The following is a 16,966-nucleotide window of genomic DNA, read 5'->3' on the forward strand; positions in this document are numbered from 1 at the left end:
ACTAAGTCACTTTGTGTTAATAAACATTATAAATTCATAGAACAAATGGGAATAGGGGAAGTAAATTAAAATAAATATGTAGTTTTTCAATTGATTGTTTTTATTGTTGAAGCATTTGTAACGTTTAGTTATTGTAGCAAAAGATGTAATTTTGTCAGAGTATTTTGTTAAGAGAGGGTGTTAGAAATAAGTTCGTTTGTATCTGTTGTAACAAAATAGCATTTATTATCTATGAGCATAAACTGGTCACACTGTCTGTGTAATGAATTAATAAAGTTAGTCTATTCCAAAATGTCTTCCTAGTTTTATTATATATAATATGTTGTTTGACAATATCTAGATGGACACTATAAAAATTATGCCATTTAAGTAACTTGGGAAGAGAAACATAGTTTAAAGAATTTTAGTTGTATAATGTTAATTTTGTAACAGCGCCATCTATGAGATTTCGTAAAAATCAAATCAATTTAGATGTTAACACTACCGAATACACAGTTGGAAATTAATAATTTAAATATAATTATGTTATTTATTTAACTCTTTAGCCCATATCTTCCCTTCCCTATAAGGTATATTTCGTGTAAATAATAAATATACTACATTTTTTAAAGTGAGGGTAGATGTTTATTATTTTAAGTAAAACTAGACACCATTATCTACAGTTAATCTAATATTGATTGCGTTCATTAGTTACAATTTTAAAAATCTTCGTATTTTATAAATTTACTAGCTTACCGCCCGCGGGTTCGTCCGCTTTGTCTAAAACCTAATAAATTATATACTAAAACCTTCCTCTTGAATCAGTCTATCTATTAAAAAAAACCGCATCAAAATCCGTTGCGAAGTTTTAAAGATTTAAGCATACAAAGGGACATAGGGACAGTCGACAGAGAAAGCGACTTTTTTTGTACTATGTAGTGATATTTATAAAGCAATTGAATGCCATAAAACCAAAAATATCAAATGCAATCTTCGTGTTTTGTGAATTTTCACCATCATGCGTTCCCACAAAAAGTAAGTTGTTACTTATAGGTATTTATTTTTTATAATGATAGCAATTCATGTTTTTTGTTGGTAGGTATTATATTACACTTTTAGAATGAAATAATAAAATGATGAATTCTTTTATTATTTTGAGGTGCATTGGGAACAGTAGTTTTTGATAAAATTTTATTTGTAAGTAGCTTTTTTTATAGATTTACAGTTAACTTTTGATTTTGTTATTTACTGATTCAATGCTCATAAAATTATATCGCCTTTGGAAGACGATTTCTGCTGATATTTTTACAACACCACTTGAAAATTGATGATTTGATGTTAAAGATGATGCAGCGAGGATTAAGTGGAAATTAGTAATCATCCGCTTCGTCAATTTTTGACTGAAGATAATGTCCAACGTCCAATGGTTCAATCATTGGAAGTATCTCGGGAAATTTTGGAGGATATTTTTCAGGAAGGAGAGGAGGGGCAGCCAACCACATATCAAACGACTACGTTTTAGTACCGAAAAAAATGTTATTCCAAATGAAACGTAAATTTTGCACAAACAACTGTACAAGTAATGTTTTTATTTTGACTTTGCGGTTATCTGATTATAATATTTATCGTTATGGCTATCGAGGTACCGACCGTACTGGGATCAGAGTACCTACATGATACAGTTCATCATCCAGGATTGCTAAGAGCATTTTAACACTGAAAAAGATGTTTTCTTTGAATCGTAGTTGCTTCATATATTTATTTTTAATCATTTTACATAATATTATGTTTTATATTTTATAAATATAATATCATTTTCATTATTTAAGTAGATAAAATAAATTATGTAACGGTTTTATAAGAAAACACAGTATATTTATTAGGCGACGGTGATTTCTTCCAGGCAAAAGATATTCATCAGCTCAATAAAATTGAATAGTATGTTGTTAGTTATTCTTTAGATTCACAATTGTAATGAGCATTTCCGCAAGCAAGTTGTATCGTAGTTTAGATATATCATAGTTTTGACATATTAAAGTTCCAACAAAACCCTCAAATTTTTGAGCAGGGTTGAGCAAGATAATCAGGGTTGAGCAAGATAATTTGAAAAATGTGCCGTGTTAAGTATTATAGAAAAGGTTAGTTCGTTGGTAATTATTATTTCTTCTTCATTTACATGTTGTTAGTAAAAATAAACTTTGACTAACAGTCAAAGTATATTTTAACTAATACTACTTAATATCTATTATACCTACTTATGTTCAGTATTTATCTGTATTATTCATCATCATCAGCCCATATACGTTCCCACTGCTAGGACACGGCCACACGGGCCTCCTATGAGGGTACAGGCCATAATCCACCACGCTGGCCAAGTGCGTGTTGGCGGATGACACATGTCATCGAACTGTTTTAATTCTTCGACATGTCGGTTTCCTCACGATGTTTTCCTTCACCGTTCGAGCAGTGGTGATGTTACAACATGCGCAGATAAATTGAAAAATCAATTTATTTACTGCGCGCTCGCCTGGTCTCGAACCCCGGACTTATCGATTCGAAGTTCGAGGTCTCACCACTGAGCCACCACTGCTTATCTGTATTATTATTGCTTGGTAATTAATATATTTTCATGTCGTATACCTAATTATAAACATAAGTTTGATGTGTAATTAGCTGGATTTATTTTTACACACTCAAAGACTTATATTTTATGTTAAAAGAGTGTTAATAGTGTAAAGCGCGTCACACACGGTGAAGATACTATAATATTTTATCTTAAGATACTGTTATATTTTATATCACAGTATCTTAACGCATCCGGTATCAGCGTTCGGACCATCATTTTTCTTTTTGTCATTGCGTACTAAGACCCCTGTAGAACCGCCATCCTTTTACAAATGACGCGAAATTTTGTGGGTAATAAAATATAACAGTATCTTAAGATAAAATATTATAGTATCTTCACCGTGTGTGACGCGCTTAAATCATGATATTTTTTCACAATTAATAATAATCCTTTTTTCTAATGGTGTTGGCATTAAATTAAACCGCGCTGTCGTTTCGTTCACAAAAAGTGATGTTATGAGGAGCATATTCGGTCCTCATATCATAAAAAATCTGTGCGAAAACAATAAACACGTTATCACGGCAGATCGGGGCGGTCTGACGCGAAGTGGGAACAGCGTTGTCACTGTATCGCTCTTGCCACGCTGTTCAACAGACTTATTCGATAGTTCAGTTTTGTGTTAAGACCGCTGTGACAACCAACCCGTGAGACAACCAAACCCGGTCTCCCCTACTATCCCGTGAGACCGAAACCTTCACTGAGAGGGTAAGACGTCTCACAGCTGATCGCAAACGGCATATTGTACTATCCCGTGAGACCGAAACCCTCACTGAGAGGGAATTACGTCTCACTACTGATCACGACAGTCATATTTTATCTCGAGAATCTGAAACTTTACTCAATATGAAGACCGTTTGACAAATAATAGGGTGCATCATAATATTATTCGATCTCTTGAAGATGAACATGAGTATAAGCAATGACTAGAGTAGGGACGCGAATATTACAATTATATGAGACAAGAACGATTAATAAGTTTGTTTAATGAAAGATTAAGAATTGAAACTATTCGGTCTCTGGAAACGGACGAATAGCGAGAGGCCCGTCTTACTGCAGACAGATTTCGTCATAGTCTTAATGACTTGAGGTAAACAATCTACGAATTCGGTGGTGTGGTCTGACAAATATAAAAGTGGGTTTGCTTATAACCTCACAATTGATTACAGATCATCTTCTGTAAAGGCGTAGTATGTTCTTTTTGTAATGCTTTAAAGTGTAGTAAGGAGTCGGCTTTCATTTGAAGATACACCGGAACCTTTGAAATCACTACTTTTAGAGGAACATACTGTGCAATGTAAACTGTTATTAGACAATATTCGCTCTTATAGTAGCGCGTTTCAAATGATCCTTTGGTGCTCAATAATTATCAGAAGGTCCGTTCATGCTTACTTTTAAGATTCAAGGTCAATTTTACCATTTGATAGGATCCCTTTTGCCTGTAGGCCAACCTAAGTTTGTTTAAATAGGTATATTTTGTATTCGACTACAACGAATAGTGGAATACAAGAAATCAATATTTCTCAAATTTAAAACTGAACTCATTTCACAATTTTAGAACAGGTTAATTCGTATGTATGCAGTTTTAAATCGACATTAGAAGCTTTTCCTCAAGATGGTGATATCGGCACTCAGGAACTCCCTGGACGTGTTATAACGCCCAGGCCACAGTATTACAAATTTTTCCTAAAATAGAGCAACGAATGTATTTTCGCATAGCAATAGCAACGGAGGGGAACTCGCAGGGGGTCAAGTGACGCATCACGCGGGCCACTTACCACAAACATGCTTAGTTTGTGGTACCGAGCGCGAAAGAAAGTCATCGTGTTTTTAGTAAAGTTACTATGTTAACTAACGTAATTTAATACTTAAGTACATGGGTCGATCAACTTTTAATGGTCCGACGGTACACGCATCATGTCCCTGAACGATAATTAATAAACATGAAATCATAAAGAGTTAAATTGGTTTTAATTATATTCTTTTTAATATTTTCTAACTCAAACTCAAACTCAAACTCAAACATTCATTTATTCAATTAGACTACTATTTAGTAGCACTTTCGAATCGTCATTACATAGTATTTTAACATTTACCACCGATTCGGAAAGCAGTATCTATGGAGAAGAATCGGCAAGAAACTCCATAGTTGCTCTTTTAAATAATGTCAATAAATTTACATAATATGTAACTTATATCTACCTAACTACATAATATGCCAAAGAACTGTCCTGTGGTTTTTACGCGACAACCCTCCATGGGTCTTTATCGTCCATATATTCCTGAATACTGTAGTACGCTCTCTGAACTAGTACATTTTTTATGTAAGTTTTAAATTTAGTACTACTAAACTCTTTAATATTATGAGGAATTCTATTGTATAAGCGTATACCTTGACCCATAAATGAATTTTTAACTTTAGCTAATCGGAAAAATGGCATTTCAATTCTATTCTTGTTCCTTGTGCCATAATCGTGTCTATCTCCTACTCTTGTGTGTAAGTCAGAGCTTTTGTGTACATGCAAAATATTATTAAATATATACTGTGATGGTACAGTAAGGATACCAGTATTCTTAAAATGATCTCTTAGTGAGTCCCGAGCACGTAAATTATATATAGAGCGAATGGCTCTTTTCTGTAAGATAAATATAGTTTCTATATCTGCAGCCCTGCCCCACAGTAGAATTCCATAAGACATAATGCTATGAAAGTAGCTGAAATAAACCAATCTGGCCGTATCTTCATCGGTGAGATGCCTTATTTTTCGGACTGCATATGCAGCAGAACTGAGCTTACCTGCAGCGGTGTTGACATGGGCTCCCCACTGTAGTTTCTCGTCCAATGTTAACCCTAGAAATACAGTAGACTCAGTAGGATGCAATACCTCCCCGTTCAAGGTAATATCTCTGTTCAACTTTTTTACATTAGGAAGTAAAAATTCAACACAAGTGGTTTTTTTGGCATTTAATAATAAATTATTGGCAGTAAACCATTCAGATATGTGTAAAAGAGCACTGTTCACTTCGTCAACATTTGGGTCATGCCTATCCACATTAAAAATTAATGAGGTATCATCTGCAAACAGAACTATTTCACACCTATCCTGCAAATAATAGGGAAGATCATTGATATATACCAAGAACAAGAAGGGACCTAAAATTGACCCCTGTGGAACACCAATGTTAATTGACGCACCGCTAGAACGTTCTCCATTAACAACTACAGTCTGTATCCTATCATGCAGGTATGACGCTATGAGGTTCTGGGCTTTTCCTTTAATTCCATAGTGATTAAGTTTACGTAACAAAGTACAATGTTCAACGCAGTCAAATGCCTTGGAGAGGTCACAAAATATCCCTAGAGCATTTTTTGAGTTTTCCCATGCCTTATATATATGTGTTAGAAGTGCAACTCCAGCATCTGTGGTTGAGCGCCCCTTTGTGAAACCAAACTGTTTGGTGTGCAGTAAATTATTATTTGCAAAATGACTACTCAATTGGTTTAATATTAACTTCTCGAATACCTTACTTAATGTTGGTAAAATAGAGATAGGTCTATAATTGTTACAGTCTTCTTGATCGCCCTTCTTAAATAAAGGTATAACTTTACTAAGCTTTAGTAAATTAGGAAATGTACCATAGTCACAACACTTATTAAATATGGAAGCTAAATTTTTCGCAATATTTTCTATTATATTATTAACTAAATTTACGGACATTCCCCAAAGATCACAAGTATTTTTAAGATTAAGCGTCTTAAAGGCAGTAACAATATCATTAGCAGTTACGTGTCGTAATTCAAATAATGTACTGCACTCCGCAACATGGTCCCTCAAAAAGGTCTCTGCAAGTGCTGAAGACGAATTTAAACTATTAGTAATAGTAGCAGGGACACTACTGAAGAATTCTTCAAAAGCAAGCGCAACATCAGCACTTTTGTCAATAACCCTGTCATTATTTACAAGTTTTATGGTATTACTTGATTTGCTTTTACCCATTTCACCATTAATAATTGACCAAACTGTTTTAACTTTATTATCAGAGTCGCGTATTTTTTCTTTGATATACAAACGCTTTGCAGTGAAACAAACTTTTTTAAAAATTTTTGAGTAATTTCTAACATAACTAAGAAAAGATGGGTCTTTATTATATTGCTTCATACCATATAATTCATAAAGAATGTTCCTGCACCTATGTATACTAGCTGTCGCCCATTTACTAAATGGTAAATCCTTGGTAATATTTAAAGATTTAACTTTAAATATTTTTTCAAATTCTTTATGTACTAAATTAAAAAGATTTTTAAACATTTCACAAGGACTATTAGGATAGGATTGATCATTTAGTACGGGCAGGTTTTTATTAATATTATTCCTAAATTTATTAATGCCTTTTTTAGTTATAGGCCTAACATTAATCCTTTTAAATGTAGGTATGCAATCCCATTCAAAAACTACTTTCTGGCCACAGTGATCCGAAGTCAATGTATTGAGAATATTTTTCTCTAAACAGATGCAGTCACAGTATATATTATCAATACAAGTTGCAGAAGTAGGTGTAATTCGTGTGGGTTCGTTAAAAAGTTTATATAGATTAAATGACTGAAACAAATTAACAATTCGTGTAGCCGTTTGTGTTTGTAAAAGTAAATCAATATTAAAATCACCACATACTATAACTTTTTTTTTACTCCTGCTTAGACGCTTTAATATTTCTTCCATGACTGTCTCAAACATATTATAGTCACTGGAAGGGGGTCTATAAACGCAAACAATAATATAACGCTCCAGCTCCACACAGGACAGTTCAATGGTCCGTTCTACAGAAAGACTAACAATGTCAGTTCGTTCTTTACATTTTACACTATCATGTACAAAAATAACAGAACCTCCGTGAATAGCCTGTGTCCTAAAGTATATACTTTTTAATTTGTAATTTTCAATATTTACTAACGACTGACATTGTTTAAGCCAATGTTCTGTTACACAAAATATTTTAATATTGTTATCATTCAGAAACAATTCTATTTCTAACAATTTGCTAGCCAAGCCTTGAATATTTTGATGCACAATGGAAAAACACTGCTTAGCTGTTGTCTTATATACTAGTTTAAATCTAGCTTAGGGCTAGATTGTCTGTCTACACTTAATCTAGGTTGATGTATAAAATTACTACTACATAAAATTATAGTAGATCGATGGTCTGATACCGAACATGTACCAGACTGGTTAATATTATATGCTATTAACATAGCAAGTTCACGCTTATATCTATATGGCAGATACACTGTATTCTTTGTCAAAGTAAAAGATTTAATACATGAGTTAATGTCAAAGTAAATAAATGCATCACGATGATGATTTGTTAGGTTATACAATTTTAAATTCATATTATAAATTAATCTATTTTGTTCTTGTGTCAAACCAGGTAGGTATGGCAAGGTACACAACATAAATTTACATTTAGTCTTACTACTAATATCTAACATTTTTTTTAATCCTACATCAATATCCTTATTATTTATATTTAAACTGTCCCCATATAATATAATTACAATATTATTCTTATTAAAGCTGAAATGATCCAGTGATTTGATTATATATTTAAATGAACTGTTAGGCGTACAAACATTAGTAACTTTAAGCCCTAAGTTGTGGAGCATAGCGCCATAACATTATTGTAAACAAAATTTTAATTGTTTTATTAATTTGTGCGTAGTTTCATGGTTGTCCAGAGACTAAATGCAATTTTCCAGTACTATCACATTTGTCCCCAAGCTACAATGCATTAACAAACTTCGCATCACGAACACATACTATCACGACCATAAATACCAAATACACTTCTTGTTTCAGTTAATGATTATTGACATAAAAACATACAAATATTTTTTTTTTATTGGATATAATACGATTTTCAGGCATTTTACTTTTGTCCCCATAAATCATCTACATGGCACAGGTCTCACAGACAACCGTAATTTAGATATGAAAACAAAACACAGATGGCGCGGTAGATTCCTAAACAACAAGCTAAACACAATAATTAACTGTCGGGCTCAAACGCCATTTTGATTTGTATAAAATCACGGCAACAGTCGTCCGAGCAACGTTGGTGAGTGTGGGGTGGCTTTATTGTCAGTCCGTCAGACAACTGTGATTAAAACATAAGTACTTGATGCATTGTTATCAATTATACTACACGAGATGCGCTTTCGTCTATAATTTAGTGTGAGCTGAGATTAATATATAAAATAACAATAGTATTTGCTTGGCGGGTCAAAATTTTAAAAATGTCCCGCGGACAACCAGTCACTTGGCCAACCAACGTGGTTGTACCATGGACAATTTGGTTGAAATGAAATGAAATGAAATGAAATGAAATGAAATGAAATGAAATGAAATGAAATGAAATGAAATGAAATGAAATAATTTATTTGCAGGAATTGTGGTTAATACAAGGTTTTACAATAATATATTACAATAAAGTCCGCACAACTCGCCAGCAAACTGGCATGCAAATATTTATGTGTATTTAACTCACTAAAATACAATATATTTTTAGATTAATTTTAACATTTTAAATTACAGTTATTATTATCATCTATCTTTAGTGTTTACAAGCAAAGAACTCATTTATATTATAAAAGCAATGAGATTGCAGCCACTTTTTTAATTTAAGTTTAAACAATTGCATGGGCAATTCCTTAAATGCCATTGGGATTCCGTTATATATCTTTGCACTCATAACATGGCTGTTTTTGCTACATAAAGCAGTGCGACAAATTGGAAGTTGCAATCTGTGAGGATCCCTGGTTGGGTACTGACTATTTTGACAACTTTTAATGTACATATAGGGATGCTGTTTTACAAATATTCCAACCTCCAAGATGTATAAAGAAGTAAGTGTTAAAAGTCCGAGTCGCTTAAATAAGTCTCGACAACTTTCTAAGGGCCCTACTCCACATATTGCTCTGACACACCTTTTCTGAGCTATAAAGACTTTGTTTACGTTTGTAGAATTGCCCCATAAAATAAGACCATACCGAAGCAACGATGAAACATAACCATGATATGCAATGATTGCCGCTCTCTCATCAATAATCTGTTTAATTCTTCTGAGGGCAAATACAAACTTATTTACACGGGTACAAACAGAATCCGTGTGAGCTTTCCAATTTAAGTGGTTGTCTAATGTGATACCTAAAAATACCGTTTCAGTAACTTCGTCAATACGTTGTCCATTATAAATTATGTCAAGGTTATGTCTAATGTTATGATAATTACAGAATTGCATTAGTTTTGTCTTTGTAATGTTAGGAGTTAAATTATTATATTTTAGCCATTCTGTTACATTTTTGATAGTCAAATAGATGTCTTCTTTGTAGGTAGTCAATTTGTTACGAGGTATGGTGATGGATACATCATCCGCGAACAGAGTACATTTATGTTCTGTAACGTTAGGAAGATCATTTATGTACAATAAGAACAGGAGAGGCCCGAGGATACTGCCTTGTGGCACTCCGTATTTATTATGTACGTATTGTGATCTTACCGACTTTTTTATCGAATTGTTGTCTATATACGATATCTCTACACATTGCATACGGTTAGTCAAGTATGAGGTCAGCCACTTGTGCGCTGGACCTCTTATTCCGTACAGAAAACATTTTCTGAGTAGAGATTCATGGTCTACACAGTCAAATGCACAGCTCATATCAAAGAAGACTACAGATACCTCATTACGCCTATCAATGTTGTCAATTATATTTTTAGTCAATGTGTGAGTTGCGAGTGTGGTCGATTTACCTTGTTGAAATCCATTCTGCTCTTGTTTAATGATATTAAATTTACTTATAAATCGATTTAACCTGCTATACATAATTTTTTCATAAATCTTTGCTATTATTGGTATAAGGGTAATTGGTCTATAATTGACTAATTCCTGTCGTTTGCCTTTTTTATGTATAGGTCTAATGATTGAATATTTGAGTCTATCAGGGAATATACCTTGTGTAAGAGATAGATTAAGCAGATGGACTAATACAGGACATATTACTTTTATACACATTTTAATAGTACATGTTGGTATATTGTCATATCCTACTGCTGCAGTATTATTCAAGGATTGTACAGCTTTATAGACATCGGATTCTATGCACGGAGATAAGAAAATAGAGGATTCGTTAGACACAATACTATACTTAGCAGAACCAGAACCATTAGCGGAGTTATGTCTATTGAAAAACGTATTGAATGCTTCTGCAATTTTAGCAGGTTCATTTATTACAATATCGTTTTGTGATATATATTCGATATTTTCAGACATGTTATTATTATTAATTTTATTTGATATTATATTCCATGTCGCTTTTGATTTATTTTTTGATTTATTTATATAATTGCGGTTAATACATTTTTGAGAAGATACAATACACTTTCTTAAAACTCTTTCGTATTTTTTATAATTATTTCTGTTATTTTCAGATTTATTTTTGTAGTATGTATGACGAAGCTTACGTTTATTCCGACTTGAGATTTTTATACCTTTTGAAATCCATTTGGGTGATGCTACACTGTTCTTTAATTTTATTTTGTTTATAGGAAAGCATAGATCAAAAAATAATTTAATTATGTCATGAAATTCATTGAAAGCTTCATTACTTGAGGTTTGTTGTAGAACTTCGGTCCAGGATAAGCTGTTTAGAGCATTTACAAATTTCTTCGTATTTTCTTTACTGTAACAACGTTTTTTTATAAAGATGTGATTTTTTTTCTTCACTGTGGCAATGGGAAATTGTAACGTTTGGCCAGTTTCATGGTCTGACAGATCAAGAAAATGAACTTTGCCAATTGACTCTCTAATGTTACTTATGATAACATCCAAGCAGGAGTTTCGCCGCGTGGGTTGGTTAATGTGCAAATAAAGGTTGTAGGCCATTAAGATTTCTTTAAAACTATTGGAAATGGGAGTATTTTTTAAAATATCAATGTTCATGTCGCCAGCAATTATGATTTTTTTATTTGATTTAAAAGTCATTTTATGTAAAAGAATTTCAAAAAAGGTTGTCCCTAGGACAATAATTATATAAAACTTATACTTTAACAGTTAAATAGTTCATGTTTAGTTTATTACTCGGCTGTTTCGGGAACACATTTTTATTACGCAATTTTATGTCTAGTTTAATTGTAATTTTAACATTTCAAAAATCAAGACGACTAAGATGTCCCCATATGAAAATCACATTATACTTCATTCATTCAGTTATATCGAGAATCAGTTCATTTTAATTAAGTAAAATCAATAATACGATACGTAACAAGCTCGCCTTAATAGTTTTTTTGTAAAAAATATCACTATTTCCGCTTTACTGAAACTTTTTTATATATGAAACATTGTTTGGTTGTTCAAAAGACATCATTCGTTTCAATTTTAATAAAAATATTTCGTATTTTGGGTGTAAATAGAACAAATATCAAAATATTATTTATTATTTAATATAAGAAGAATTTATTTTAATTCTGAAGGGAATTTAACATTTAAAAAAGTACTATTGTGTAAGTTGTCCAAAGGACATTATTTCCCGTGAATAGATCGGTTCGTGAAGTTAAATCCACAAATGTATGTAATCAACATCACTGCTGCCTATATAATCTTAATCTACGAAGAATTATCTTCTAAATGAAATAGTAAAATGCTGAAAATTAAGTTAAAAAAAAAATACGAGAAAATTATGATCGGGACCTTTAAAAATTGATTGACCCACATATTCTATAATGGTGTGCTCAAACTGTTAATCTACATTTAATTTAGATTATAATATTTTGATACTAAGTAATGTAGAATTTAAATCACATTCATTCATGTTTTCTTCAGATTTTAAGATTTTCTTATCAGAGTGTTCAATTTTAATGTAAGTAGTTAAATTTTATAAGAGACAATAATTAAGAACATTCAAAAATAAAGTGTCACGTATTTTTTTTAAACGACGAATAACGAAAAACGACCTAATCGCGGACGAAGTCGCGGGCAACAGCTAGTTATAAAAATAAAAAACAAATACATAATGCTTCAGTAAAGTTAATAGTTTCATATCCATCAACTACTCTTAACCACTAAAGATAAGTTGTTGTAACAATTTAAAGAGAAATCCAATAGTAAGCAAGCTATTGCTCAAAATTGAAATTGAATTTTGACAATAGTGATAACTAAATAACTGTTTCAGACTATGGATTTTTATAAGATAGTGGTACATTAGGAAACATTATTTTCACTGTATTTTGAAATTCGGAATATTATTTTAAGGAATAGTATAAAATCATAACATTAATTAAATTCTATTCCCTAGCAATTTTTCGCCAACTAATACTTACCCTATATTCCAGGCATTAGCAAGCAAAACGTCAAACTCGTTAAACATATACAACAAGCAAGGCTACACGCCGCTACACATGGCTTGCCTCGCGGATGCGCCTGACTGTGTCCGAGCGTTGCTATTGGCTGGCGCTGATGTTAATTTGACTGCCGCTAAACGTACTACGGCTAGTACTAGTCAGGCTATTCCAGGTAAAATATAATTTAACCGAGCTTTGAGTTTTTCAAGAGTAACATGCTTTTGCAATTTTTTTTTATTACAAAGAAGTATTTATGTTCTGGTTTAAATTCGTTACGTTTAATCTTCCTTGTGGTAAATAAGTTGAAGATCTAGGATTAAACTGGCAATTTTTTTCATGGGTTTTAATCCCCCCGGAATCACAGACACAATAGAAAATCTATTATGTCGAGGTCGGATCTGGCCGTTCGGGGCTCAATGGGTTTATGCTAAAATTGGAAATAATTTAGTAATCGCATTTTAGAGTTTTCACCAATAGAAAATAAATTTGAATATTACGTCACTTTTTTGTACTTGTTTTGATTATGATATCATGATATATTTTATAAGGCTTTGGAGAATCCAAATCATCACCACAGGAACAATAGCTAATATTCTTAATATCATTCCTTATGAAGCCTTCACATAGTCATACCATCTATATAAATGTTGTCTAATGTTATACAAAATCATTGCTAGTTTTACATCCGTACATACAGTCATTATATCGCGATGATGACTCATAAATGTATACTAGGTAAGATAATAAAATATATTATATTCTTCGTATTGAGTGTTTATCTCTATTAATCATATAAATACTAATACTCGGTGAACTTTGTATCAGTTAGAGATTGGTTTCATTTACTTTATGTATTTATAAAAAAAAATTTACAATCAATTTCGACTTTTGACCAATAAATGAAGTGCTTATCATGCACCCGTGTTAATCGTTTTTCTTTTTGTAAATATCAATCAATCAAATAAATTTTGACTATTGGCCATTGGTCGTTAATATTACAAGGATTTTACTTGGGAATATTTTTTTTAATCAAAACATTTTATAGCAAAAATTTATCATCATTGCAAAGTTTAATTTTGTTAAACTTGATCTGAGTAACATGTTTACTCTTTATAATTGTACAGTTAATTAATACACAATGCAATTTAAATTAAATGGTAAGTATCTTTTTTCATGTGTGAAATGAAATGTTTTTATATTTGATATTATATTTGAGTCTTTATTACTATTCCAAGGTTTACTATTTTAGTCACTAATGAGAAGTTTACGTGACACTAGTTTAATAGTGAAATTTTATTTTGTATAAAATGATCATAAGCTTACTTTGTTAATTATTTTGTCATCATACAATTTTTTTAATCTCGAAAATTCGTGAAGAAGCTTTAACATAGATGATCGGACTTATAGCTCGTAGGCGTATAGGCTATATTAATCTGTACTAATATTGTTTGTTTGCTTGAACGCGCTAATCTCAGGAACTGCAGATCCAATTTGAAAAATTCTTTCGGTGTTAGATAGCCCATTTATCGAGGAAGGCTATATTATATCATCACGCTTAGACCAACAGAAGCGGAGCAATGCGGGTAAAACCGCAGGGCACGGCTAGTATTATATAGCGTTTTTCATATTTTTTTTTCAATTACCAGGTATCGTCGGTGACGTTGTCCAAGACAATCGTCCCAAGCTATTCCAAGAGGACATGAAACGTGGAGGCACTCCTTTACACTGGGCGGTATCCCGCGAAGTAGTCGAAGCATTGGTCGACAAAAATTGCGACATAAACGCTGTGAACTTTGACGGGAGAACCGCCCTTCACATCATGGTGTTAAGGAGTAGATTGGAATGCGCAACTGCGTTACTGTCTAGAGGTGCAGAACATTCCACTGGTGATAATGAAGGGAATACTCCACTGCATTTGGCGGTTAAACAAACGAATGCGTCGATAGTGCAAGCGCTTATTGTGTTTGGGGCAGAGTTGGAGGCAAAGAATAATGCTGGGTTTACGGCAAGGCATTTGGTACCAGCGGAAATGTCGAATAACAGCAGTTATGATAAGATCTTGTATTATCTACACGCTGTTGGAGCAAAGAGGTAAGGTTTTTATTAATTAAGATTTATATTTCTTAATAACTTAACATTTATAATTTAGTTAGTAAGAACAAAATCCTTTAAAAAAATAAGTGCCACAATATATTTACGTACCTATTACTTTATTTACATATTACAATTTATTTTGTTAAAATATTATTTTAACAATTTTAACAGTTATACTAACCAAAAATCGTTCCATAATTATTTGAATAAATGTTTATTTTCTTTTTAGATGTGATTCCGATGTACCAGGCTGTGGTCCATCCTGTTCATCTCGTGGTGAATATAATGGAGTACCGCCCCCCCCACTCGCCCGAGCGGCGACGCGGGACATGATTAGTGATATGCTCACCGCCGCTACTATGGACAGAGCCGCTACTTTGGGCACTAGCAAGAATGAAGGCCGGTGAGTTTGTTCATCATCAACATCATCACCACCACCAAGACCTACAGCCATAATCCGCCTTCTTGGAAAATATTCAGTTGATTGTAGCTCTTTTGCGAAATAGCTTTTCTAAGCAAGAAAACTTCAATAAAATTTATCTTCAACTTGACTCTTTTATATTTAACGCTTCAGGTTAGAAACCGGTTTAAACCTAATAGAATTTTTTTTCCTAAATAGGAAAAAAAAATCGATTCGATTTAGATATCGATAAAATTATCGATATCTAATCACGCGCAAGCATCTTTAACAGCATTAAAAAAGACGGGTTGCACTCCGGGAGTGCCGGCAGAAGTGAAAACTTGATTATTAACGTTCAGCATGTTTGATATTTTGGAATGGTATCCGTCTAACGCATGGAATATAAGGGCTAAAAAAAATCCGTCTTACGCTTTTTCGATCAGGCCACGTGTCCGGACGCGAGTTTAAGATTTTATACCCAACGCCGCTAAAGAAGTTTTCACTTCAAAAACATAATCAACCAATCATTTCCACTTTCAGTTTACTTTGTCTAGACGGCGGCGGAATCCGCGGCTTAGTTCTCGTTCAAATCCTATTAAACCTAGAAGCAGCGATTGGCAAGCCAATAATACACTGCTTCGACTGGGTCGCTGGCACGAGCACTGGCGGGATACTGGCACTGGCGCTAGCCACTGGCAAGACGTTGAGAGAGTGCCAGAGACTGTACTTTAGGATGAAGGAGTTTGCGTTTGTCGGTATGAGGCCGTATCCCTCGGAAGCTCTTGAGAGCATATTGAAGGAATGCTTGGGTAAGTTCCTTTGAACTGTTAATTGAACTGAATCGCTTTGTTTCTGTCTTGTGTTGCGTCAATTTAAATGATACTGAGAAATACAGAATATTATGTTTAAATCAATCAATTTTTTTATTCTTATTTTGATTGCTAAAATTTAAAGGACTAAGGGCCGATTTTTCAATGCTTGGATAAAACTTATCCGTCCAATAAAGTATTACACGATAATATTAAAATGTCACGTAAACTGTCAAATACAGGCAATTAGAATACGTTTTTAAAATGGTAGTTTTATACATTATTCGACGAATAAGTTTTATCCAAGCATTGAAAAATTGGCCCTAAGTAAATTGTAGAACAGAACTTTAGTACACTATAATATTTATTAGTATACATTTTGTAATTTGATCATGTTAAACGTTTTGATGAGATAATTTATTCATATACATAGTAATTTTTTCATATATTTATCTTATAGGTACCGATACTGTGATGGCTGACATCGATTATCCCAAATTGATGATATTGGCTGTGCTAGCGGACAGGAAGCCAGTGGATTTGCACATTTTCAGAAATTATCAATCTGCTGAAGATATTCTTTACGACTTCAATGGGACATCTAGTGAGTAAAGTGTGATTGAATATCTTAAATCTTAATATATATTAATCTCGTGTCACAATGTTT

The 16,966-nt window shown here is 32.8% G+C and overlaps 1 protein-coding gene across 2 annotated transcripts in view; it reads left to right on the forward strand.

Annotated features, from left to right (window-relative positions):
* The window catches only part of iPLA2-VIA (calcium-independent phospholipase A2 VIA), a 217,244-nt gene that overhangs the window by 8,745 nt on the left and 191,533 nt on the right, over positions 1-16,966 (forward strand). For both annotated transcript variants that reach the window (XM_089701329.1, XM_089701328.1), the window contains exons 6-10: positions 12,988-13,168; positions 14,643-15,087; positions 15,320-15,493; positions 16,031-16,299; positions 16,760-16,903. In XM_089701329.1, the coding sequence (XP_089557455.1) occupies positions 12,988-13,168; positions 14,643-15,087; positions 15,320-15,493; positions 16,031-16,299; positions 16,760-16,903 (1,213 nt within the window). The remainder of the gene's footprint in view (positions 1-12,987; positions 13,169-14,642; positions 15,088-15,319; positions 15,494-16,030; positions 16,300-16,759; positions 16,904-16,966) is intronic.

The sequence above is a fragment of the Colias philodice genome, chromosome 12, assembly GCF_061535455.1.
Source record: "Colias philodice isolate Cphi_HAF_F1 chromosome 12, ilColPhil1 Martin Lab GWU primary, whole genome shotgun sequence".
NCBI classification, from domain to species: domain Eukaryota; kingdom Metazoa; phylum Arthropoda; class Insecta; order Lepidoptera; family Pieridae; genus Colias; species Colias philodice.